The 27,603-nt window shown below is 35.5% G+C and overlaps 2 protein-coding genes across 5 annotated transcripts; both read left to right on the forward strand.

Annotated features, from left to right (window-relative positions):
* Positions 1–1,624: 1,624 nt before the first annotated feature.
* LOC135641007 (serine/threonine protein phosphatase 2A 55 kDa regulatory subunit B beta isoform-like) lies at positions 1,625–15,448 on the forward strand. 2 transcript variants are annotated; one of them, XM_065155945.1, is made up of 14 exons: positions 1,625–2,012; positions 4,209–4,312; positions 4,407–4,502; positions 4,585–4,704; positions 6,112–6,318; positions 6,607–6,698; positions 9,278–9,396; positions 11,347–11,470; positions 11,611–11,734; positions 13,395–13,463; positions 13,572–13,663; positions 13,748–13,825; positions 14,715–14,782; positions 14,884–15,448. In XM_065155945.1, exons 1-14 carry the CDS (start codon positions 1,895–1,897, stop codon positions 15,018–15,020), a joined length of 1,548 nt encoding a protein of 515 aa, XP_065012017.1. In that variant the 5' UTR covers positions 1,625–1,894; the 3' UTR covers positions 15,021–15,448. The 2 variants fall into 2 exon arrangements, with proteins under 2 accessions (XP_065012017.1, XP_065012018.1); XM_065155946.1 differs by having other exon boundaries at positions 6,112–6,315.
* A 5,901-nt stretch (positions 15,449–21,349) lies between these two features.
* LOC103987034 (NAC domain-containing protein 75) lies at positions 21,350–26,619 on the forward strand. Of its 3 annotated transcripts, none has more exons than XM_065155316.1 (7): positions 21,350–21,465; positions 22,366–22,554; positions 22,630–22,807; positions 23,262–23,785; positions 24,436–24,705; positions 25,019–25,126; positions 25,957–26,618. In XM_065155316.1, the coding sequence occupies exons 2-7, from the start codon at positions 22,432–22,434 to the stop codon at positions 26,035–26,037; spliced, it is 1,284 nt and encodes a 427-aa protein (XP_065011388.1). In that variant the 5' UTR covers positions 21,350–21,465; positions 22,366–22,431; the 3' UTR covers positions 26,038–26,618. The 3 variants fall into 3 exon arrangements, with proteins under 3 accessions (XP_065011388.1, XP_065011389.1, XP_009403493.2); XM_065155317.1 differs by lacking the exon at positions 21,350–21,465 and adding an exon at positions 21,474–21,818 and having other exon boundaries at positions 25,957–26,619; XM_009405218.3 differs by lacking the exon at positions 21,350–21,465 and adding an exon at positions 21,833–22,166.
* The last annotated feature ends 984 nt before the right edge of the window (positions 26,620–27,603 follow it).

Raw genomic sequence — 27,603 nt, forward strand, 5'->3', positions numbered from 1 at the left:
CTCTTTTTTGAGTATGAAATCACTTGCAGAAATCATTAGATTTCTCAGAAAAGATAATTACAAGATGGTGTCAACACAGCTGCTATTTGTACTGCTTGAAATACCTGAATTCTCAAGCAGATCAAATTGACTGAAACAGGATGACCGAAATCCTAGAACAAGGATAAGATATCCTAGAATTAGATTTCCCATGGAAAAGGACATCTAGTTCAGATTCCCTAGTCAACTGCAGCTCAAATATGCAAGTCAATCTTTGTTGCTTATATATAACAAGCACATGCAACCCAACACAAATTTGAGCAAATTAAATGTCATGTATCAGAACAACCCCATGAAACTGTGCACACTATCCTACCTCCGGAAGAAACCAGGATCTCCTTTCCGACAGTAAAAAGCTATAAAGACAAAGAAAACCTTAAGCTGATCTCAGTTGATACATTGTTTCATTCATGTGTGAAAAGATTGAGAGCGCTATGAACAGTCCTTTGATACTAAGGATCGAAAGAGTTGGATGATATATAAACACGAAGTACGAGAGGATGGAGATAGAGGAAAACCTTCCTCTTCTCAGACCAACAACAAGGTTCCCTAAAGAGATCTAGCTCAAAGAAAGGGAAGAGCACATTTGCTTCCTCTCTGACATGAAGGGGGGGCTCGAGGAAAAGCTTCAGATGAATTTAATTACATTGTGTTGTGGCCTGCTTCTCATCAGAATCTTTGCAGTCAATTCATTACAGTGAAACTGGTTGTGCCACTTCTTCTTGTTCCTGGAATCTGTACCGTATTAGAACAGTGAAGTTTGCATACAAGATTTCTTCTTTTATCAAGAATTTAATCTGTGAATGAAAATTAATCTTTGGAAGAGCCTATTCTAAATTTCAGTTTCAGGATCTTGAAGAACAAGAAGATTGTTCTGTTCTTTTCTTCAAGATAAGGCAGTAACATGCATCCATGGACTCACTTGATCTGTTCTTCTCTCTAGCCTTGTCAGATTGATCACAGTTTCTGTTTCCTTAATTGAATTTGCTTCTGGGAAGCTTTGGCTCATTTTTCGACTGCTATCGGTATCTAGAGTTGAATGCCTCAAACATTTGTTCATATGTAAGGGCGCTTTAATGTTCAAGTCAAGAAAGAACTCAAAGGAATATAATGAATATATCTAATTTAGAGAGTTTAGAATGTTTAAGAGGTATTTTTGGAGGCTTGATGATATTATATTAAAGAATATATTTTTTTAAATAATCACATAGATTCAATATGCTTATGTGATGTTACGTCTATTGACTCATTAATTATGTTTTATAATCGTTTGATTTATACGTTTGGGATATTTTTGATTAATTATTAAAATTAATTATGTTACATTTGACGCTTACATGAGTGAAAATTATAGGTTCTTGAATTGAAATATTTTTCTAATTTAATAAAAATAATATAATATATATTTCACTATTTTTTAATTTTTAAAAATTCTAGAGAGAGAGAGAGAGAGAGAGAGAGAGAGAGAGAGGAGCATCACAATCCAACCCAATTCATGAAAGCCCAAAGCTAACATGGGCTGGGCTTTTAAGCCACGACATATAAAATGAGGGCCTTTTGTTCATTGAAATGATTGATAACTATAGAGGGAAGCACCGAAAGGGCAGAAAAGAAAGGCATACTACGCCTCATTAGGGCGAAAGGAGACGGGCGACAACGAAGAGCGACATAGCAGAAGATTTCTCCTCTTTCGGTCGAAGATTTGCATCTTCTGCTCTCCCTTCCGTCGTATCAATCTCCGTTCTCATCTTCGCCGACCGCTGGAAACCTTCATGGGAGTAACCCAAGTCGAATTGCACCTGCCCCGATCGCTGATGTCGCGCGGGTAGGGGGCCGATCCCGCCGGAATTGCGGTATGGGGAACGGCGCCGAGGACGCGGGCCCGCCGGTGGGGTCATCCCCGCCGCCGCCGCTCGAGTGGAAGTTTTCTCAGGTTTTCGGAGAGCGGGCGGCTGGGGAGGAGGTCCAGGAAGGTATGGCCTTTCGCATCTCGTTTTGCTGAGCTTAGGGTTTCTTTGGGATTTTGTGCTTTTTCCGAAGATGCTCTTTTTTTTTTTTTTACTGGTGCGTCGATTTGATTTGTTTTTGAAACAGTGGAAGTGCCTATGGTCGTAATTTTTATTCTTATGAGTGAAACTGGATTTTTTTTTTGAAGTATAAAATTAGATTCTTCTTGTTGGATATGTTCTCACTTTTAATATATATATTTTTTGCTTATGAACTTTTTAGTTAATAGTCTTCCATTTAAGCCAAGAGATAATTATGAACTTGCTGCTTGTCGCTGTGCTTCTTTGTCGAAAACATTGGTTGAGCTTTGAGTAATTTTCATGCTTTGTCCGTTTAGTCATGTCATACCCACGCTTTGTGTGGCGTTATCTGTTGGCTGTTAATCTATATTAGTTTGTCTTCTGTCGTTTGCTGCTCTAAGTTTCTTTATTTGCGTTAATAACAGATTCTTTTCATAAGAAATTGAATATGATGTCTTAGTTGAATTTAAGACAGTAAATTAGTGGGCACTGTACTGAAGAGGTGTTGTTTGGACTTTAGTCTTCACGTGAAATAAAAGGTTCCACATGTGCAACGCTAAGTGAATTATACAATTCTTAACATTTCTCCAAATGTGATAAAAAGAAAAATTATATCCATCACTGCCTCTGGATGTTGCTTACATTATAGCATCCATAACATTGATTTCATAGCCCTCCTTATATATCATATACAGGGTTAGTGCCTTTTCCTCCCAAGTCGTAGTCTAGCTGTTGCAATCCATGGGCATTATTAAAATGGAACTTAATGTATGAGGCATCATTTCGACATCAAATCGGTCCGTACATAATGTTGCTGGTTGAACCAAGATTTTTGAGAACTGCTTGTGTTGCTATTTCAGGACATAATTATTTACTCAATCTTGATATATAAGATGGAGTGCAAGGATTAGACATGTCATATGGAAAGAGATACCCGCATCTTCTGTGTTCATCAATTATATACTTGGGTTGTAAGCTTACTGGAAGATGAAGGTTACTATCTCTAAAAATATAAGATATTTTTAATCTTGTTCAAAATTTCATAATGGAACATTAGTAAACTTTAGTTGATAATATTTATTGTTTACATGTGTTAATTGATTAGCTGATTGAACAAGGGGGAATGATACTTGTTGTATACGGAATTCTTTGTACAAAGATATATTATATTCCTATGCAAGCATGCATTAATTATATTCCTATCTTTGAAAGGGTAGAATGAAATGAATTAATTATATTCCTATGCATTTCTCTGTGTGCTTGTGTTTCGTTGTTACATTATACAAAGATAAACCAGGTGAAGACATATAGTTAAAATGGATCTATTGAGATACAGTGAGGTTTCTTTCCTACTGTTAGATATCAAAAGATATCTTGAATGCATGGATTAAAAACATAATTGAGTGAGTGGAGAAGATGGTGGTTGACGGCTTTAATGATTAAAAGAATGATGGACCAACTCAATCTATGTTATCCATCAGAGCTGAACTCCACTCAATATGAAAGATGGTGTACCTCATTAGCTGATCAAAGCTGAAGACTTGGCAACTTAGGAAGGTCTGTTGGTGCTAAAGATATTTCTTGCAGGGGGTTATTATTTTAGATCCTTACCATCAAGGATGCAGACTACGTTCTTTGCGAGACAGAAAGCAGGGAGTTTAAATTATAATTTTTGAATTTAATTTGTCATATATTGCATCAGGAGTTGGAAGGGCTTTTCTTCTATACCTAGAAGCTGGCTTCTATGACTGTGTCTAATATGTGCATAATTTGGATAACAAAAGTGTGTGGAGCAGAATAAACACCACCATACTATGAAGCTATTAAAGACATTTAAGGGGAAGTTCTAGAAAGATATTTTTCTTTTTTTTAATCACAAGCATATTTTTGATCCTACGGGCAGTGATATTCAACCACATGATGATCATTGTGAGAAGGCTAACTGAATTCTACATGTGTAAGGTGTAGGACTTGTTAAATAAAATTTAGAATTTGATGATGATTTTAACAATGGTTTGCTGCAGGGCACTAGAGACAATGATGGTTTTTTTAATCATTTTTCTCATAGTTATTAATATATTCCTGGCTTCTCCTGAACCTGTGCATTACTTGCAGACCTTTTTGTTGTTTGTTTTTTTGCAGTTGATATTATTTCAGCCATTGAATTTGATAAATCTGGTGACCATCTTGCCACCGGAGATCGAGGAGGACGTGTTGTTTTATTTGAAAGGACGGATGTTAGGAATGTACGTTAATTGCCTTATCTTCAAGTCACTGCCTGTTTTTGCGATATTGTGTTCTTCATTTGTTATTTTTATTTTCTGTGTTTTTGATCTTCAGCTTGGCTCCCGGAAGGACCTGGAGGCGCAAGATTATCCAATTAGTAGGCACCCTGAGTTCCGCTACAAAACCGAGTTTCAAAGCCATGAACCAGAGGTCTGAATGACCAATTTCTGAAATATAAGGATTTTACAATGTTGAATATAATTTGATTTGAATTTTTGTGTTATCACTTCAGTTTGACTATCTAAAAAGCTTGGAAATAGAGGAGAAGATCAATAAGATCAAATGGTGTCAAGCAGCCAATCATGTTCTTTTTCTTCTTTCTACTAATGACAAGACAATTAAATACTGGAAGGTAGGCTTTATTCTCATTCAGACTGTCATTGTTACTCGTTTACTTTGATCACTGATCACTGATGAGAACTATTTACTTTTTGTGAATTTGTAATACTCTTTGAAATCAAACATTGGATCTGCTTGTTAACTTTCTGATTGCGTATAAATAAGCTGGCCACCTGATTTGTGCTCTTCTACAAGAGTTTTTTTTTATATGTTTGCTTTTCTCAATCTTGTATTAGTTTCTCATATTGACCGTACTTAAGAGTTACATTTAGGATAGCATATGCTAGCTACCTGAACCACGGCAGTCAGCAACAACGTATTAGCATGGCATTGCTGAATGAGGGTGCACCAAAACTGCACTGAGCTCCAGAGTTACTATCCAACCATGTGGATTTACAATTTTTTTATGCATGATATCCTACCTCTAGGCTTTTGATTGAGGAGCAATTGTAGTTTCTGTGCTGCATTAATAGATTATAATTCCACTATCATGAAACTGAACTAAACATCATAGTCTTGGTACTTTTGATTGTCTTGAAACTTTTTACCGTTTGTGGCTGCTGAGAATTGTTGACTGCATTTATATGGGCATCCAGAATTTTTTTTTGCACTCTTTCTACAGCTTCATTTAATTTTAAAGAGTATAGAAAAATCATTGCAACCTTCTGTTTTTTTGCTTTATACCTATTTTATTGTCTCTAGTACATTCAGTGTCATGTATTATTATTGATGCTTTCGTACTAATTTCAACTATTTGTTACTAAGTTTTACTTCCAACCTTTTGGTTCTGACATAGGTTTGACTAGATTTTCTTATGATGTATTGTACTTCATATATCGTTCTTTTTTTCCAGTAACATCTACTTGTCACTTCTTTGTATACATTGCTTGCATCTGCAAATTTGTGTCTTTCCTAGTTTTCTTTTCACTAAAGAAATATATTTCAAAGAGAAAAACAAACTGTGCTGAAACAAGTTTGTGTATGTAAATATAGGATCTTGTCTAGTTTGTTTGTTTCAAATGAAAATGCATACAAGTGTTCAAAGAAACTCAATGCTTTCATGTTTTTGGTAATAAAACATTTGGATCCTTGAACTTTTAGTGAATTATAATGAATTTTTCAAGAAAAAGAACTTTGATACTCGTGATAATTAAATTTGAGATTGAGTTTTGACCTGTGATACGTAAAACAGATTCCGAATTTGGAGTTGGCCACTTAAAAATGCTTGCTTTTCCATCTTGTTATGCTTAATACCTTATTGTTTGTAGTTGATTAAGTCAAGAAGATTTCTAGTTACCTTTTTGTTTATGGTTGTTTTAAGCTATGAGTATGCCACTCTTCTCGAATGATATCCTGTTTTGTTCACTCTCTTTTGCTCTCTTTTGTTCTGTTAATATTTGTTGCCTTTATATCTGTACAGGTGCAGGAAAAGAAAGTCAAGAAGATCTCTGAGATGAATGTGGATGCTTCTCAAGCTGTACAAAATGACAACATTGCTAGCTCAAGTACGATTAGTCCTAGAGGATATCTTCCAAATGGCAGATGTCCAGAAAGGCCCCATGGTCAGTTGAATAATGACTTGTCCATGCCTCCTGGAGGGTTTCCATCACTACGTCTGCCAGTGGTAGTTGTGCTTAGCCGAGCCTATTGTTCATAATGAAAGTTGATTTGTAATTTGGATGCATGAGTGAAGAAAAGACATTCAGATATGAAGTACATCCATTCAGAAAATTGACTGGGTTGCTATAACTAACTGGCACATCTAAGTTGCATATGCCTTTTATCGTTCCAGCATTTTATGAACTGGTGGCTTCTTTTATTTGTCTGCATCCCTTTCTGTCATGTCGTTTTGTGAAGTATGGTATTACTGCTATAGTGAATAATGGTCACTTTGTATGTTCATTTGTATTCGTAGGTGACAAGCCAAGAGACAAGTCTCATTGCCAGATGTAGAAGGACATATGCTCATGCTCATGATTACCATATAAATTCCATTTCAAATAACAGGTGAATCATATATATTATAGTTATTTTAGTGTCCTAGTTCCTTATCCTTTCTATTTCTTTCATGCTCTTGCTGCTTTCTATCAAAGCTCATTCAATCTTTCTTTTCATCTTATTAGCTGAATTTGTTTCTTATGGTGTGAATAAAGTATTAATGAGCTGTATCTGGTGCCATTATGGACCTATTGATGCCATTACCTACTTCAGCTATCCAATCGATCTTTTCTAGGCAACCTACATCTTCTTTTAACTAAACAATCTACTAAGTAAGATGCTTTTAGGAATGATATTCACTTGGAGGCAATTTTTGATGTTTTATAAATAGCAGAGCATAGATGCGGAATCAATAAAACTGCCGACAAAGTGAAGCAATGTAAACAATAATCTCAATTTTTTTAACATGAACAAGTGAGTATGCTGTTATACCCATTCTATTCTCTTTTTAATTGGCAAACATGTGAATACATACAAACAAAGCTAGTAATGTAAACATGTAATTCACTTGGAGGCAATTTTTGATGTTTTACAAATAGCAGAGGATAGATGCGGCAACAATAATAATCTCACTTTTTTAACATGAACAAATGAATATGCTGTTATACCCAATCTATTCTCTTTCTAGTTGGCAGACATGTGAATATGTAAAAACAAGGCTAGTAGTAAAGATGACACACTCGGTTGTCTGATATGAGCAAATGACTGTTCAAGTTGGTGTTCAAGTTGGTTCTGACATTGCTTCTGATGATATGGTGAATTACATGGTCACCTAAGGTATCATTTTGAAGTAATGGATCTGAGGCAGATGCATATAGTTTGAATACAGTGACCAAATTGCATATCCCTTTTAGTTTTAACTTGATTTCTGTTGTATGGTAGCTTGTTGGAATGCATTGTCAATTTGCGAGAGCTATTATTTGAAATTTGAATTTGGGATTTGGATCTATCTTAATGGCGGCAAAAGATCCATGTAGCCAATTCTAAATAGTTGGGACTTGCTGCTTTGTTGTTGTTGTCGTTGATCCGTCTTCTTATCATGTTAAGACAAGCTCCATAAAGCATGTTGTAAGAAAGATATAATTAGTCAGTTATGAGATCTCTTTGTCAAAAACGTTTGTAGCTATTGATTTTTAATGATTATATGAATACAAAAAAGTACCTTGAATAGCATTATAGATATAATATTCATAAATTCACTTCATAAAAGCTTTTCACATCCAGTTGATGATATTTTATTCATTGTTAAGATGAATCCTTTTTAGTAATGATCTACTCTGTCGCACTACAATTATAATTTTTAATAATGTGCATCATGATTCTACGTAGTTTCTGGTACTGTACGAAGATAACTTGAGATTTTACATGATTCTAATAACATGATTCTACATGATAACTTGATTGAGAGATACGTGGAGCTAATTTTCTTTTCATTATTGCTATATACCATTTCTGAGGTGCAAAGTTCTGATTGTTTCCAATACATCTGACAAATATAGTGGACTCTGGCAACTTTTTGTGAGTAGAGACGCCGTTTCTAGACTCATAGAATGATGGCCATATTTGGAAGTTAAACCGAACATTTTGTTGTGCATACTTCTTGTTCAAGATTTTCATTGAAGAATAAAAATTCTAACCGTAATATGCATGTTCATGTATTTATATTGAACTCTGGATGGATTCAATGCTTAGTTGTCTTCATCCTTGCATTCGTGCTGGCATTTCAGGATATCCTTTTGTCATTGGGCTGCCCAAGTTATAAGATAGTGCCTTTGCATCTGATGATTTTCTTTCCTTTGCTTGTGCTGACAGTAACTGAGATTCCTTGTGCAAAAAAGCCAAAAGACTTTGAACTCCTTGAATTTAAGTTGAAATTCTGTCAGTGAACAGGTCAGGCCTTTTTAAAAACTTCTGTCCATGCCAACCAAACATGGTCCAGTTGATTAAATTAGCGGCAATGTTTAAACCAGGAGAGTTACTTTGAAAGCCCTATTAGATTTAGCTGGGAAAGGACTCAAAGAGTCCTTACTCTACTGGAACAGATGTTGGAATATGTGTATTGTCATCCAGATTTTGTCATCTGTATGAACTGTATTGTTGAGTTTATAGGCCCCTTTAAGGCACCAAACAAGACTGACCAGTTCAACAACAGCAGTAACAGTAGCACTTACATATTTTAGGACTTAACAATATTATATTTTCAGCATATATCTCATGCATTTAGGATTATTCTAGACTAGTTTACAAAACTAGTTGGATTAGAAGACTTTGGCATCAGTAGCCGTAACGATAGACAAGGATGTAAGAGTTTAAGATTAATGTATTGATGATGTCTTGCTTCTCTATGCTAAATGCTAATAATGTTCGTCTTATTTCTCTAGTCCCTAGTTGATGAACTTGCTTATATGCTTTAAAGGACAAGTTCTCTTGTCTGTGCCAGATGATTAATGTTATCAACTTTACCTGCTCTATTGTTCAATTATATTACATACTGCAATATTTTTTTTTAGTTGCTAGATATGGTTGAAAGCTTACCGGTGTTTTGAACTTCAATGAAACAAACAGCTGATTTTCTTTCTTCTACTCAGTGATGGTGAAACATTCATATCAGCTGATGATCTGAGAATAAATCTTTGGAATTTGGAGATCTGCAATCAAAGCTTTAATATTGTTGATGTGAAGCCTGCAAATATGGAGGATTTAACTGGTATTACTTCTTGATTTTAGTTGTCTAAATATATAAGTTTTAGAGGCTTGAATAGGCAATTTTAAGCTATAGTTAGCCATGTCGTGAATCTTGAACACATTTTCTACTGAAAATAAAACATAATTGCCATCCGTGAAATTGTTCATCGGTATATTTATATTCATTAGTTGGGACATCATGACATCTTCTTGTTGTCGTAGTTGTTGTTATCTGCGTATTCTTATAAATCCATCTTATTTTTTATAATTTGGAATAATTCATTTCATGAGCTGTTTTTTTATGGAAACAGGCAGTGGATCAATATTGATTATGCTATCAGTCAACTTCATTTTGTGTGGATTAAAATGAATTTTGTATTAGCTCTCTCTTAAAACAAGAAGCTGTTTCATCAGCTGGTCTTTTAATGATTGTTTCTGGCCCAAAATAACATTGACTTGGCCTGAGGACTTGAGATTGACTCATATATGGCCTTAAAAACCACAAAAAGTCTGCCCACAATTTTAAGTTGCAAGCCTAATATGAAGCAAGTTGATTAATGAACCATTAGAACCTTAACTAATTGGGAATTTAATCTGTGCCGAAGATTTTGTAGCTGCTTGAGAATAATTTGCAGTTCTGTTACTCCATGTTGAATAAACAAGTGCCCATATATGTTGGTTGTGTTTTAATTTATCCTTTTATGAGCTATATGTGCATCACAATAAATCGTGGAACTAGTTTTTCCTAGTGATTTCAATAGGCGCTCGGGCGCTCACCTAGGCGCTCGGGCGAGGCGAGGCCTGAGTGCCTCGCTTCATGTCCAGGCGTCTCGCTTCAAAGAGGCACTCGCCCGAGCCCAGGCGTTGGGCGTTTCGGGTGAGCGCCTAGGTTAAACCAGGCGACCGAACCAGATTTTTAGATCTGGTTGGTCTCTGGTGCTTTAGTTAGTTCAATCGAACCAACTAAATCACCGATATCAGGCTCCCTCTCGTGATTTCCCCGACTTCCTCAACCCTAACACTTACGATTTTGCCGCTGAGATTTCTTCTTCGCTGTCGCTACTCGCCACTACTGTCGCTACTCGTCGCTACCACAATCGCTGCTCGTCGACTGCTCGCCGCTGCCACAATCGCTGCTTGCCGCTGCTGTTGCCGCTCCCGCTCCAGCTACGGCTGTCGCCTTCTACCGTTGCCATTGCCTCAGCAGCCTCGGTCTTCTCACACTCTTCTCACTATACTATTAACAGTATACTGCTAATTGTATACTAATAATAGTATTTTTGTTTATTATATTAATAATATATTAATTTGATTTTAATACTATTAATTTTTTATTTAATAGTATATTTTTATTTAAAAAATAAAAAATATTATTATGATTTATTTATTTATTGTGATTGTGTACCCAATTTTCTTAATTTAATAGCATATTTTTTATTTAAATAATTATATTAATTAATTATACTATATATTTTTATATTTTAGCGTCTCGCTTCGCTTGGGCGAGCGCCTACCGCCTCGGGCGTTTTTGGACCTTGGCGCCTAGCGCTCTTAAATCATTGGTTTTTCCATTGTTAAGCCAGAAGCGAAGACACCGGCTCATCTTCAGCTTCTGCATTGCTTTTTGAATGCCATTTGGATGTGTGATTTTATGAGGAAAAAAGATGGTGACATTAAGATTCTTTAGATGCTTGCTTGGAACTTCTCTCTGGAACTTGTAAGATGTGGCTTCATGATGTATGGCAATTATATTTCAGATTATTTGGTTTCTAACCTATCTCCCATATTGTTTCTCTTCTAAAGTCCCTTTGCTCGTCCAATTTTGCTGGTATTTCATCATGTTATGTTCACAATGTACATATATTATGCCCTTCACATTTGCTGTTTCAGTCTTTTGATACATTATTACCTTGACTTTTGGTTTTGGAGTTATGATGATTGTTTTTGAATCGTAAATTCTGTGACATTTTAGAGGTTATAACATCTGCTGAGTTTCATCCAACCCATTGTAACATGCTGGCATATAGTAGTTCAAAGGGTTCAATCCGTCTTATAGACTTGCGGCAGTCGGCTTTGTGTGATAACCATTCTAAAATGTAAGTATTTCCTTCTTGCATATTGTATTTCACCTATATTGGGGTTGTGTCTTAAATATACTCTACTTGTCGCTAAAACAAATTTTGGCCTTAAATTTTTTATCTCATCTACTATAGCTAATAAGAGACCTTTCCAACAGGTTTGAGGAGCACGAGGCACCTGGCTCAAGATCTTTTTTCACAGAGATCATTGCCTCAATTTCAGATGTTAAATTTGCAAAGGATGGAAGGCACATCCTTAGTCGTGATTATATGACTCTTAAGGTTCTTCCTTTTCATTCTTCTACCTGGTTTTGGATTAATACTAGAGCAGTTTAGTATTAATTAGTTCATTATTTTGGATTAGATAAGATGTTTTTTATTTGCTAAATAATTAACTATGCATCAATTGCATCAATAACAATAATAGTTTAAAAACGATAGACACTAAGATGTTTGTGGTGCCCATGTCTGTGTTATTAATCAATACTTGTACTTAATGCATTTCAGATACTTTAAATTATATTAGGATACAATAGGACATTTGTACATCTACACGTAAATGTAGGAGCTAATGTCGTCCATACAAGGCTTCAAGATATCTTGAGCATTGCTAATAGGAATGTAATTTGGACTTTTGATCAGTTCATTATTATCCTTTATATGCAATCCTTTTTTTTAGATCATTGCTATTTATAAAATGGTTATTATACGTCTTATAGTTACATATATGATGATCATATATATCCTCTCAAAATTTTATGAATCATAACAATTCAACAAATATAAATGTATTAATTGCTGTGTTCATCCCATGTCATTTTGTAAATTTTTAAGGTCTGCTATGTTATGTCCTATATAAAACTTGTGTTGGTGGCCTAGTACTGTGTCTTGTTCATCATGGCCATGCTTCGGAAGCTATTAGCATTGTGGGTTCATTTTTTTTTTTCATTTTTTTGTGCTTTTGTTGTTTTGAGCTTTTCTTGTAGATTCTAGAGTAGGAATATCTGTGGATCTGATTTATTTTATTTTTATTATACTTGTAGACATTGATGAGATTGAATAATTTTGGCATTCTATATTTCACACCACAGTTATGTAGGATGCAATAACATCCTAATTGGAATGAGCAACAGGGATTATGGTGTTCCAGGGGATTAGAGAGGTTTTATGTAACTATGGGTCAATTCTAACACTGAAGTTTCTCGATCTTAACCAAACACTACTTAACCCAACCAAACATGGGGCCGGAAATTTATCGACCTTAATCCAACTTAATTTTGAGTTGGATTGGAATACTTGGGATGTGTGTATAATTATGTATAGCTACAATATGTAAACACAAAAAAGATACTAAATAATAATATATAATATATGTATTTTTTATTGTCTGATTGGGATTGTCGGTACAAGTTGAGTTCTTGCTAGGCTTGGCTGTGGGTCTTCAATAAACTCCAATCCAACCCACTGATTCTTGTTCATTCCTTTTTCCTTTCTTTGGAGTGATAACATAAGCCAAATTGAGGTATTGTCAAAACTTCCTACCCAAATTCACACGTGCATACACACACACAGACGCATATACAGAGAAAAACAATCCTGTCCAATGTTTAAATTGGGTCGGTTCATCCCAAGTTCAGTCTTGCAGTCCTACTGTGTTGCCTCTCCAATCACCACCAGTATAGGTGATGTGGAAGGCACAAACCTGTGGAGAATGTATTGCTCTATATTGAGTTGAACTGTTGACAAATGATTTGAACCTCTTATTTGTGGATTGTGTTCTTGCGTTATATTACTGCTTGTATTGTCCTATATCTGGTTAGGGATAATAGAATGTTCTCCCATGAATTTGTGAAAAAGAAAGTCATAATTTTGGTTCTTGTTTCTCCTTTTCTTTTTAAGAAATTGTTCTTTGCCTCACATATAAATCTCGCCTATCCATCAGCTGTGGGACATCAATATGGAGTCGGGTCCTGTTGCTACTTTTCAGGTCCATGAGTACTTAAGGCCTAAGGTGAGTTTTTGTTTTCAAAGTTTGTGTTCTCCCTTTAATTTGGATTGACAGTGTTGTATCTAATACCAAGAAAGGAATAATGTGACCTAATTTCTCATTGCCCTGCAGCTATGTGATCTATATGAGAATGATTCTATTTTTGACAAATTCGATTGCTGCCTAAGTGGTGATGGGTTGCATGTGGCAACTGGTTCTTATAGGTATATATTTGCAATTATTCAGTGATATTTTGTGTTTCTGTTTATGATGTGTAATTATTACCTTTACCATCATTTCAATTGCAGCAATCTTTTTCGTGTGTTTGGCTGTATTCCTGGAAGTAATGAAGCAACAACTCTGGAGGCCAGTAAAAATCCAATGAGGTATTTTAGCTACTATTGAGTTTCTTATGGTTTAGGGTGCATTTACTTGTAGTGTAGGCTCTATTTGCTTGGTAGCGAAGGAACTTTTCATTGATATCATGGTTAAAATTATTAAAAGACAATCTTAATCATGCCTCAGCATTATGTCTGTCCAACAAGCCCTTTTGAAACAAATTTACCTAGAGTGTGGATTGTTTTACTGCATGGAAATAGAGCAGGATTGTAGAACGTTACTAGCCTTGAATTGAGCAGGGTTAGACTTCTTATTATTAGTTGGAATGAAATATGCTTATTTGGACTATGAAACACATATACAATATGTATATATTTATACATCGATGCACAAATATTATACGAATGAGGGTTCAAGGTTCGTTCACAAGCATGACCTAACCACAAGTATAACCATCTATTGAATGTGTATGTTCTTTTTTTTCTTTGTTTTTTTAGGACATTCATAATGTTGTTGTTTTTCCATTCCTAATTGTAAATTTTTATCCTGTTGTTTTTTTTGTAAAATAGTTTTGATATCAACTAAGATAATTTGTTGTCTAGAATTTGGAATATATTGTATATTGAGACCTAGCATGCCATACTGATGTCTATTGTGACCAAGAAGTCTGCGACCTCTGCAAAATGGAACTTGGTTTGTGGCACATTCTGAGAGTTAAATCGTCTTCTTTTTTGTCATCCATTTTTCTTCGAGGAACTAAGAGGTATATGGGGATTTCTGACATTTGTCCCCTCGCTCTCATTTTTTGTTAAAACCAATATGATCTAATTATGGTGGATCTTATAATTGAAGAGAGTTTTCATGATCTTATTTTATCAAATATGATTGAAGCATTTAATATGGCTGACCTTTACCTTTTTGTGTTAAATTATATAGGCGACAAGTGCAGACCCCCTCAAGGCCTGCAAAATCTCTGGGCAGCTTTGCCCGTGTTGTCAGACGAGGTTTTGCTTATTCCCTAAGAGGATTTTTTTCCTATAAATTATTTTTTAAAGCGCATACTTTGTGCTATATGCTGTCTCATGTTTGAGTTGAATGGACACAGGAGCAGAAAGCCCAGGAGTTGAAGCTAATGGAAATTCATATGATTTCACAACCAAATTACTCCATTTAGCTTGGCACCCAACTGAAAGTTCAATTGCCTGTGCCGCTATGAACAGTTTGTATATGTATTCTGCATGAAGATGGCACCGGAAGGGGGAGTCTCATTTTGCAAAATTTATTTCATTTTGGTTTGCTTCTGAAGGCAACACAATGAGCAAGACGCAGGACAGTGGAATCTCGCACGCTTATATCGGGACCAGAAAACACAATGCAAATTGACGAGGCAACTTGTATCTTCCATTGCAGGGGCAGCGTATGTTTTTTTTATCTCGGAAAAGATGAAAAATATCTTTTCTAATCATATCCTATTTCAAGGGTCCCAAGTAAATGTAGCTAGCTCCCTTGCAGCTAATACAGACGGCATTTCCATGTCGAAGTCACAAAGGTGCTGTTCAGCATCTGCCACCAAAGGGCATGGGTGCTTGTATTGTTGGACTTGCATGTCAAGAGTTTGTGAAAGTTGTCATCATGATTCTTGTTCAAATCTATATTGTACACTTAGATGATGTCTCAGCTTCTTCTTGATATCTGGATTATTAATATTTTTGTGGACTAGCAATTCCACAGATGACATAATATCGTTTCTCTTCCATTTGTTGAGCTGTCAAATAAGAGCAGGCCTGGATGCCTTCTGATGTGTGATCAGTTGTATCCTACTTAAGGTCTAGTTTCTTGTTTGTAGGTGAATGCTTCATGTTATCATGTTTCGATCTGTAATTGCTGATATTATTAGCCAGCAAACACAAGTTGCCATAATTATATGATCCTACAAAATAATAATAATAATTATATGACTCTATTATGTTTCGTTCTTTGAACTAATCTTCCGCATCAAAAGAAGTTTTGCATCCTCACTCCCCACCCCCCCATTGCTTTGGTTTGATGTTAGGTTGTTGGAGATAGACATATTATATTGGTATTTATATAGTTATGAAAGTAAAGTATGTCTGTTTATTTATTTTAACTTTATCGATTTTATCAATGAAAATATAAAAATAAATTATATAAAGGTAATTTTAATGTTTTAGTTGATGATGACGAATGACGATATGACTAGGGGTTGTGAGTAGTTGTTGCGGATGAGGAGAGCGACGATTAGAGGTGAGAGTCGTTTTGCATGTGTGTCGATGTTGTAGTTATGGAGTAGTCGTTTCATTATTCTGCATCAATGTCGACATCAACGTAGTTGTGAGTTACGAAAGGGTTGCTCGACCTTTGCATCAGTGTCGATGTAGATACAGATCAAGTCGACGCAACTATCGAGCGACGAAAGGGTCATCGACATCAACGACCCTTTCGTCGCTCGGTAATTACATCAACGCCGATGCCGTTGTCGAGTGGTCCTCATCTCTTGTCGTCGTTCTCCACAACCATCAATGGGCCCTTGTGGTATTGTCATCCGCCACCACTGATATCGCTCGTCACCATCAATTGGAATATTAAAACAATTATTTTACCCTTTCTTTTCATTGGTAAAACCGATGATGTTAAGGTAAATGAATCTAGATATTTTATTTTTATAATTATAGAGATATTAATATAATTTTTTAAAAATATAGAGATTGAAATGTTAACGACAAGGAGTAATAAATAATAACCCTCAAATCTATCACATTTATTTTTAAATATATATTATATGCAATCCATTATAGCAAATTTTTTGTCATAAATTGATCAATGAAAGGATAATTTTGTTTTTAAATAACTAGTTCTTTTAAAGATTGAACGGAGTACGAAGAGTCGGTGAACACAACAGCAACTCCTATCTATGAGAAGAGTATCTATGAGAACAGCATCCCTGTCAGATCGTTCCTTGATGTCTTCTTCTTCTTTGGAGGCCTTTTTAAGTTCAGAAATGCCGCTCCTCCTCAAATCGGAGGAAATACACGAAGATTTGATGATTCGAGCTCGAGGAAGACGAGGAAGAGGAGGAGAAGAGGTTCTCCGATTCGCAAAGCGGCAGCCTCGATAAAGACCTGCACAGAAGAAAATAGAGTAGATGACCGGTGAACGAACGAACACGGATAAATTATTGTTTATCATTCCGTCGAAGCATAAATACTGAGATCAGACAATTCTACAAAATCCTTTGTTACGCCGAAGCATAACTACTGGGATCAGACAAGCATAATTGAACGAATACTTTAGTAGTATGACGAAGATAGACAACTTCGTTAGCCGCATGATCTCTCTTTTTGTTGATTTCTAGCAGAATAAATCTCTCTGTCTTTTTCCTGAATCTGAAATATTACATGTAGCTGGTAATGAGAATTGAAGTTTGGCCGAACGTGGCCAGAAAAGATGCATCACGATTTATAATTACGGATGATGAATCGTCGATCAAAGATCCCGAATCTTATTAGAATAAATCCGCATCCCTATTTCATATTTTTCTGAAAGTGACAGTCTTTGACTGTTGTTAGCAAGTTCTTGGAATTGAATCTCTCTTTTAGCTTAGCTACTAAACTATATCCTATGAATCTCACCTTTTTAACTTAGCTGGTAAAACTGTTAATAGCAATGTCATGGGTTCCATTTTCATCTTCTTCACCACCTTACTTGTCCTTACATGTCACACCAATATCTTCTTCATTTATTGTTATCCATAATGATTCGTTTAACATTCACAAAAATTATTTTTTTTAGAAAGAAAGTTACTATTCATAGTCTGAATTTACTATTGACAAGCCTTATATGCTATTGATAACTTTTAAAAAATAATAAAATATTATTTTATTATATATAATTCTTGTATTATCAATTTCAATTTTTTTTTTCCTTTCCTACCTACCCTTATTTTATTTTACAATTATTGTCATCACTCATCATTGCGAGTGATAGCTTTAGAGACTCAATATAGTCAAGCAAGTGATGGATTTGAAGATATAAATTCTCTTATATTCAAAGAAACTATATGAGACTTATCGTTGGATAGATTTTCTTCATGCAAATAAACATCAAGATTGATTTGCCAGAGTTCTATGGTCGACTTTCACCTAAAGAGTTTCTTGATTAGTTGAATGTTGTTGAGAAATTCTTTGAGTACAAGGAGACCCCCCGAAGATCGAAAAGTAAAATTAATTATTATGAGGCTTCGAGATTATACAATCTGGTGGGGCAAGGTACAAGAGATGCACTTTTGAAGAGGGAAAACAAGGATTTCATCTTGGGAGAAGATGAAATCTCGACATATTGAAAATTTTTTCCATCTGATAAGTACACCGAGGAGGCTTCTAAAGAAATTACACTCAAAAAATGTGAAAGCTTGTTAATCTATAGAGCATATAATTAAGTGTGCTATCCATGATGGTAGAAAGAACACTTATCTTTTTAAATCCAAGGGAGTTAGAATTATACTTTTACCGCGCAAATAAGAGTTTGCTTCCAAACCTTTAACCCAAAAGTAAGAAAATAACTTTCTTACTTTAATTAAGCTTACGAGAGAAAGGAAAGAAAATAGAGTTATATTTATGTTAGTTGCTAAATAATATATGCAACTCGTAGAAATTCCATATAGGAAGCTATTTTGGAGGAATTCAAAGAAGAACTTTCTAGTGGTCTACCTCATTTTCGAGACATTTAATATCGAATCGATTTAATATTAGAAGCAATCTTGTCAAACAAATCTTAGATGAGTCCAGAAAAACATGAAAAGTTGAATAAATAAGTTATGGCTCTACTATACAAAGGTTATACTCATGAAAGTTTAAACATATGTACTATTTCATCTTTATTGATTTCGAAGAAGGATGAAACTTGGTAGATGTATGTTGACAACCAAGCTATCAACTAATCACCATAAGTATAGATTTCCTATTCCATATGTAGAGGATATGTTTGATATATTTGGTGCTCAACTTTTCTCTAAAATTGATCTTCAAAATAATTATCACCAAATTCATATTAAACTAGGAGATGAATAAAAAACTAATTTCAAAACCAGTTATGTAATATGAACTTTTAAATATTCTAAATACTTTCACGTGGGTAATGAATCAAATTCAACAAAGTTTATTATTGTTTATTTTGATGATATTCTTATATATAGTCGTAACAAATTTGATCATATTAATCATTTAAGAATTACCTTATCAACCTTGAAGGCAGAAAAGTACTCCTTTGACCTCTAGTTTAGCATTCCTAGGTTTCATCTTAACCCTTGCAGGTATTTAAATGGATTCTAAGATTGAAAATATCTATACTTGGCCAACACCAACATTCCTATAAAATGTTTGGAGTTTTCATAAATTGACATCCTTTTACTATTGATTTATTTAAAATTTCAATACTATTATAACTCCTTTAACTAATTATATAAAAGGAGTTTTTCAAAAAGACACATAAGGTAAACAATAGTTTTGAACTAGTAAAGGCAAAATTCTCTACTGCTCATATTCTTACATTACTGATTTTTTTAAAAAATATTTGAGATTGATTGTGATGCCCATCATGTGCGTATTGGTAGAGTAATTAGCGAAGAAAGATATCAATTTAATTCTTTAGTGAAAAGTTTAATAATACAAGAAGGAATTATTCAATATATGATATTAAATTTTATACTATTGTTTAAGCACTGTGATATTAGAGACCTTATTTAATCCAAAGAGAATTTATCTTAAATTTTGATCGTGAAATTCTTAAAAACATAAGTTCTCAAGTAAATCTCAATAGGCAACATGCAAGATGGGTAGTATTTTTACAAGAGTATAGTTTTGTCATAAAGCAATGAAATATGTAATAAGGTTATAGATGCACTGGGAAATATTTACGCTAATGATGAAGATTTTAGAATATAGGAGTTATGCATGAAGAGTGATTAAGAAGATTATGTTATCAAAAATGGTTTTATCTTTCGTGGAACTTGTATTCCTAAATATTCTCTAAGAGAATATATTATCCAAGAATTACTCTGATGAATTAGGAGGTTATTTTGGGAGAGATAAAATAGTCCTTCTCGTTAAAGCAAAATATTTTTAGCCTATAATCTATTGAGATGTTGCATGTTATGTGAAAAGACGTAGAATATGTTAAACTTCAAAAAGATAAATTCAGAATCTTGGTATAAATACTCATTTATCAATTTCTAATGCTTCTTCGGAAGACATTATTATGGATTGATGTTGAAAACTCAAAAAGGTATAGATTCTATCTTTATTTTTATTGATTAATTTTTTTAAATAAAATATTTTATGCATTAAAAAAAGACCATGTATGCTTCTTATTTTGTATTATTTGTTTGAATGACGTGGTTAAACTTCTTGAAATTCTTAAATCTATTAATAAAGATACTAAATTCTTTAGTCATTTGTTTGATAAGTTTATGGAAGAAATTTAGCACTAATCTATTATATAATAATACTTATCATCCTCAAATAGATCGACAAATTGAGAGTGTTAATAGAATCTTGGGTAATATACTGTGATGTTTTGTCGTAAAAAAACCAAAACAATAATATCTCATATTACCTCCTGAATTTATTTATAACTCTATGATTAATCGTTATATGAGTAAGAGTCTATTTGAGATTATTTATGATCATATTTTACCTTATTATCTAGGCCTTGCTAAAGTACTTGAATCACGTCCCACAAGCATATTTTCTAATAGGGGTTTGCAATAAACATAGAGAGAAGAAAATTGGTCTCCGAGTTCTCAAGATAACTAATGATAATGCTTATAAGATTAAACTTTCTCTTTACGTTTATACTTACTCTATATTTAATATTTATAAATTATTATTTTATCATGACAAATAATGACAATAACTCATGGATAAATTATTTTTCATTCGGGGAGGATGATATCGAGCATTGAATGCTTCCAAGTTCTAAGACAATCAAGTTTAATCCAAATAAAAAATAATAATTAATATCTTGAGACAATTATAAATATTTAAAATTATAAAGTATAATGTATCATGAATTTAGTAAGTATTATAATTTATGCTTGATTTAAATTATGATTCATTAATTAGATGGTTAAAAATTTTAATGTATAAGGGATCTATAAAGGGGGAAGAAAGTAAGAATGATGGGGTATTTTAGTTTATAAAACCTTATCAAACTTTTATATTTTAAACTATTAATTCTTAATATCTCTTAATATAGATAGAATTCTCTTTTCTCATCGGCCTATTATTATTTTTTCTTTCATATTAATTTATAAATAAATAGTATTAAAATATTTTTAAAAATTAAAATAAAATTATAAATAATAACATCAAGAAATTTTTTTATAATTATCAATATATATATATATATAATCAATATTATATGTTCCCCCTTGCCCATCTTGTCGCTGAAGGCTGGTAGGGCTGCGGGTATGTCATGTGTGTAAAGAGATTATTATTTTATTTGGGTTACATCAAGTGTCCTACTCCCCCCTTTGCCTTGGGTACGAAGCAACCTATAGATTCACCTCCTCGCCACTCTCTCTCTCTCTCTCTCTCTCTCTCGCTCATCCGCAAGCTTCTTCAACTTCGTGGGCAAAAGGATCATCATATCGGCACATCCCAATGCCCATGTGAGCTCTTATTCCTCGGTTCTCTTTTCCTCCAATTCCACTGCAGGAACAGGGAAAATATCCTGTTTCCATCATTTCATGCTAGAAAATATAGAGACCCAACTCCTCCTTTATTCACCAAATGGTTCAATGTTGTTGGTACACATATTCTGCCATGTAGTAGTTCTTGATGAAGTGGGTGGTCTTCCCTTGGGGAGACAGATCAGACTTGTCTTCTCCCTTGGATCCCTTGTTCGATCCTTCTGTCGATGTTTCATAGTCTTCAGTTTGGTTCTTGGTGATGTGCAGTAACAGCAGCCATGGCCGTTTCCTGCTTTTGCTTTGGTAGCTGAACTGCCAAAATCCAAAAGCTGGTCATCTCCCTCCCTCCCTCCCTCCCTCTCTCTCACTGTAACTCTGTGTGTGTGTTTTGAGAGCCTTTTCCTTTTCCCCATGGGCTTCGGTTAAAGTGGAAGAAGCCGTAATATGTTGTTATATCTAAAGAAGGTCTTTTATAGATCAACAACCCACTCCCAGTTCCTCCTTTTGCAACTCTTAGCATATCCTCTTCTCTCTCTCTCTCTCTTTCCTCCCCTCCGCTTGTAGTCTTCCGCTTCTTTCCACACCTTGGCTCAGCTGGGTTTCCTGAATTGGATCTGATATTAGTTTCAGATGGGAATAGTATTATTCTTCCTCCATGAATCCCACTTTTCCTCTTGAAGGTCGTCTATTTTCTCTTTCTGCACCACTTGTTCTAATTGTTGTTGTTGTTGTTGTTTGCAAACGGTTGAATGAGTGTTGAATCAGACTATAACTCTTTCCTCTTCATTTACTTTTAGTTTCAGTTTCTCAATTCTGAAATCAGGAACATATTAAGTATGTTTTGATAGGCTTAATTAGCATCAAGATGACCATCGGCAGGTGATCATGAAGATATGTTCATGAGATTTCCAGCAAGCAAAATTTTGATGCCTGTGTGAAGCAGCCATGAACACAAGTCCTAAAGGCTCAGTCAGCGGTTCCAGTCTCATCGACGCCAAACTCGAAGAGCATCGGGTGTGTGGATCCAAGCAGTGCCCTGGCTGTGGCCACAAGTTCGATCAAAGACCGGTATGAATCTGTCATTCGTCTCATGAATCCTTTCAGCAATTATAAGCAAAGAGTAATTGCGGTTGGTAATTGCAGGACTGGGTTGGATTGCCGGCAGGAGTAAAGTTTGATCCGACAGATCAAGAATTGATAGAGCACTTGGAAGCGAAGGTTAAGGAAGAAGATTTGAGATCCCACCCTCTGATAGATGAGTTCATACCCACAATTGATGGTGAAGATGGCATCTGCTACACCCATCCTGAGAGGCTCCCAGGTTATACAAGTTACATGCAAAGCACTTCTCTCTCTCTCTCTCTCTCTCTCTCTCTCTCTCTCTCTCTCTCTTAGATCAATTATTATTTTATGCACTTTTCACTTGGTAGAACTATATGTAGTTATTGAGGTATACATGTTTGATTAATGTTAGTCTCTCCTCCATAAGTTCATGGCATCTACAATAGTTTTACAGAAAGTAAAATGATTTATATCCCTGGTGATCTTTTTTTCTGAATTAGATGCCTCCCTCTCTCTCTCTCTCTCTCTCTCTCTCTCTCTCTCTCTCTCTCTCTCTCTCTCTCTCTCTCTCACACACACACACACATTCTTAAGTTTGTCCAACATCTCATAGGTTGGTTGGCTGGTTTCAGCTCTCAAGATAGTTGCATCTGACAAGAAAATCTCAGCTATGGTCACACCTACCTTCACTGTCTTCTTTGCCTTGGCTTCAGGTGTGACAAGGGATGGCCTAAGCAAGCACTTCTTCCACAGGCCATCCAAGGCTTATACCACAGGCACAAGGAAGAGAAGAAAAATCCAGTCAGAATGTGACCTTCAGAAGGGCGAGACCAGGTGGCACAAGACTGGAAAGACGAGGCCCGTCATGGTCAATGGGAAGCAGAAGGGGTGCAAGAAGATCCTGGTGCTGTACACCAACTTCGGGAAGCACAGGAAGCCCGAGAAGACCAACTGGGTCATGCACCAGTACCACCTGGGAGAGCTGGAGGAGGAGAAGGAAGGGGAGCTTGTGGTGTCCAAGATATTCTACCAGACCCAACCGAGGCAGTGCAACTTGTCAGAGAGGAGCACAGCAGTTGCAGCAGCCATGGAGGGCATGGACCAAAGAAGGGATAGTGGAAGTGGAAGTTGCTCCTCCAAAGAGGCTGGTGTGTCTGGGTACAGTGGCATGGAGATGCACCAGCACATGAAGCCTGATAACTTTAGCTTTGCTCCTTTTAGAGAAAGCTTCAATGAGGTAATTCCCACAGGCTTTTGTTCATATCAGTTCAGCAGTTCTCATCCATTTTGTTGAGTTCCATATGCCTCTTCAAGCAATTCATAGTCATCTTAGTTTTCTGAAGGATGCTAACTTCTTGATGCTAATCTTCAACATTAAGTAGTCTTAGTAAGAGAATATCTCGGATAAGGTTCATTCACTTCACTTCAATTAAATCTTAGATAGTCACTTTGTAGTTGGTGAATTTACTGATTATTCAGAGTTTTAATTAGAAAAAAAAAGGAAGAGAACTCAACTTGGAATTCCTTTTTTTTTCTGATTTCTTAGTGAGGCATGAAAATTCAGAAGAAATCACATATATGACTTGATTGTTTCTTCAAAATCTATACACGAATGTGGTGTTCTTTGTGCATCTAAACTTAGTTGATGGCACATCTAAACTATCTGGATAACGTAAAGAATAGAGAAGGGCATCTTAGATGAACTCTCACATCAGTTCATTCAAATCACAAGCAACACTTAAAAGCATGGCAGTCTCACTTGGTGCACCTTCCCTACCAAGAACAAGGGGGGAGAAAGAGAAGCAAAAGGGACAGAAGACACACACACACACTGAAAGCGAAGTAGGGAGGGATTTGACCTGGAATTGTTTGGTGAGTGTGCAACAGGTGGCCATGGGAGAGCCACCGAAGGCGAGAGATGAGCACGCAGAGCACGAGCGCCGCGCCAGGCCGCCACCACATTATCTGGCCCAGGAGAAGCAGCAGCAACAACGACGGCAACAACGGCAGGGGGCTCCGGCAACATCTTTCCACATTACCAGGCCGATGAACCCCATCTCGACCGTTATCTCCGCTCCTCCACTCCACCACGCGTCGGTCGTCCTCGGAGACCCATTTCATGTCTCAAGGATCCTTTTCCAAGCTGATAAGTCTCAGGTATGGCAATTGAGTTTGGAAGATAAAATGTGTTCCATTCTCTGTTAATTATATTTATCCTCTTTTCTTTTCTTTTCCTTTTTTTTTCTTTTCTTTAATAGTTTTTAAAAAAATCTTTTTCTTTTTGTGGGAAAGACACAATTTTTTAGTATAAATCTTTATTTTTCAGTCCCAGAAGAACTGATCTCATGAGTGGAGTCTGATAGATTCTTAATATTTATTTGGGTATTATACCCCAAATAAATTTGGTATTATATTTTACTCTGGTTTAATTTCTTTACAAGATGAAAACTAACTTAGTTATGATCATCAGCAACAACAACAGCAGCAAGCACAGAGGCAGCAACAGAAGCTGGAAGGTGGATCTGCTTCTGGCCTGGAAGAACTGGTTTTGAGTTGCACCTCAGCTGGACATAGAGGCGTAAGTAGAACCATCAATGAGAACTTATATTTCTAAAGACATCCTTTCTCTTTTTCTTATCTCATTGTGCTGTCAAGTTACTACTACAGGAAGACCAAAAATACTTAGCTTAACTAGGAATCAAATAAGGGAGAAAGCAATTTGTTTCTGCTTGAGCAGCACATACTAGCCCAAGAAAATTCTTCTAGTTATATAGTTTAGATGTGAGGCAAACTGGAAGCAATTTGCATCATATCTCTTCTGATTTGATTCAGATATTAGTTTGCTGATCCTTTCTTTTTCTTTAGCAATTTGATTCAGATATTAGAATCTAGATAAGAGTAAAAGAGAAAGAGAGCCTTCTTAATCAGTGATCAACTTGGAAATTGAATCTAGACAAGGAACTTCCTGGCCTTTCTTTAATACCAGGAAAGTGAAAGAGAAAAAGCTTATGTTGTTTTGCTGCCTGGACTAAAGGAACATGCCATTATTCTGGAATATTTAATTTAAGAAAGATAAAGGAAAAAAGAAACATGAGTCTCTCTCCTACTTTTCATGTCTGCTAAACTTGAATCAAGTTTCTTTGCATCTTCTGATTGCATGTTGCTCTCAGAAAGAAGAAGATTTTGCAGTGGGATTGATATTACACTAATATTGTGTAGATAAACCAAGACATGGTGTTTTCTTTGTGTCATCAGTTAATATTTTTTTGCCCCTTGAAGCATATTTTAGATATCAGTTTGCCAAATTTACTATTAACTTTCACAATTTAGCTTATGTGTGTACAAATTTCAATTATGGAAATCAAAATGAGTCTGTCTTTTTGACCTTTGCATGCTCTCTCTTGTCAGGAAACATCAATCCCACACTCCCAAGAGACAGAATGGCAGTACTCATACTGGTCATCTGACAACCCAGATCATCATGGGTAATGACAAAAAAGAAGAAAGCCAGAGAACTAACCAAACACCATCACCATCATATCTCATCAGTGGTCACACTATGCATGTTCAGGTTGGACAGAAGCAGAATACATTTATATATTATCTATATATAGAGAGAGAATGAGAGAATAGTGTTCCTTAACTCTAGTAGCTGAAGCCTCAGTAACCAAATACTAACTACACAATAAGCCAGATTGGGCAGGAACAAAGTAGAAAGAGTGTTTTGTCAAAAAGAAAGAGAAGAAAGTGATTGAAGAGAGACCAAGAAAGAAGAATGAATGCTGCTGCTGTTTGCTGACAGCAGCAGGATAAAAATGCCTGGAGTGAATCAACCATGCGTTTGAGATTAACAATCTCATCATGCCCATAAAGTCTCCATCATCAACTAATACCCATGTTTTGATTGTTTTTAATTGTATTTATTACAAATGTGTCAAATTTTTAGCTTTGTTGTTCATGTCTATTTTACTTTGTATGTTAAAGAGGAAGGTAAGAAAGACAAGAATGAATGAATGTTTTCTCAAAGAACTACTTATTCTTGTAATTGTTTATCAACGGTGTCTTCTGGGAACTGAAGGATTTTTATGTTTCTTTGAGATTGATGTCGATTTTGTTTGGTTATAAGTCATTGAATTGGCCTCAGACAGATCCTCCAATGATATGTTTACATGCATACTCACAAGAACAATTCTCCAGGATGCAAGAAATATCTCATCCTGCTTCTGCTCACATTATATATATGTTGAAACCCAAGCCACCTACCTGTCAATCTAATCTAACTAAACCTAACTATGTTGGAAGATATCCAAACTCAATTTAAGTGAGTTGGGATGTTATTGCTCACATTACATCCATGAATCTGATGTCTTGTTGTTTATGTTCATTGAGTGACATCTTATTCTTCTCCCACTTCATGTCCATAGTCATTTACTTGTTGTACTGAGACAAGTGTTGCCTTTAGATACAACAAATTTGAATCCAAGCATAGCAAGCATGCAGCATGCAGATGCGAGTGTCCCTCTCAGCAGGAGATAGAAAAGAGTGCCATGTCTTCTTCACTCCCTCCTAAAGGCAATGCTCATCTTCTTCTCTTTATTGAAGATCTTGGATGCTCTTCAAAGGGCATTCGGAGTCCCATAAATAACTTGCAAGAAGAGTTGTGTAGTGGTTTGGAGAATAACAGAACATGGGCTTCCTTTATGGATTCTTGCAAATGAGCTACTTTTTAGGATGGTTCTCTTCCTTTAATGCTCCAGTGCAGCTCCAACCTATCATATTACATACTTTTAGGGTTAGGCATGTTAGGAATAAAGACATGATGATGCCGATGATGATGAGCACCTTGTCTCACACCCAGGAATAAGCAGGCATTGAAAATGGTGGAAGAGAAAGATGAAGATGAGTTCTAAGATTCTTCTTGTGGAGTGACAGTAAGCATTATTAGCATCTCCTACATTTTGGCCTTGTCAGGTCACACCATGTTCTTTTCTACTGGATTGCAGGAAACATTCGATCAGCATTCACCTGCAAAACCACTTTGTTCAAAGTTCAGCC

The sequence above is a fragment of the Musa acuminata genome, chromosome BXJ3-6 (genome assembly GCF_036884655.1).
Source record: "Musa acuminata AAA Group cultivar baxijiao chromosome BXJ3-6, Cavendish_Baxijiao_AAA, whole genome shotgun sequence".
Classification (NCBI taxonomy): Eukaryota; Viridiplantae; Streptophyta; class Magnoliopsida; order Zingiberales; family Musaceae; genus Musa; species Musa acuminata.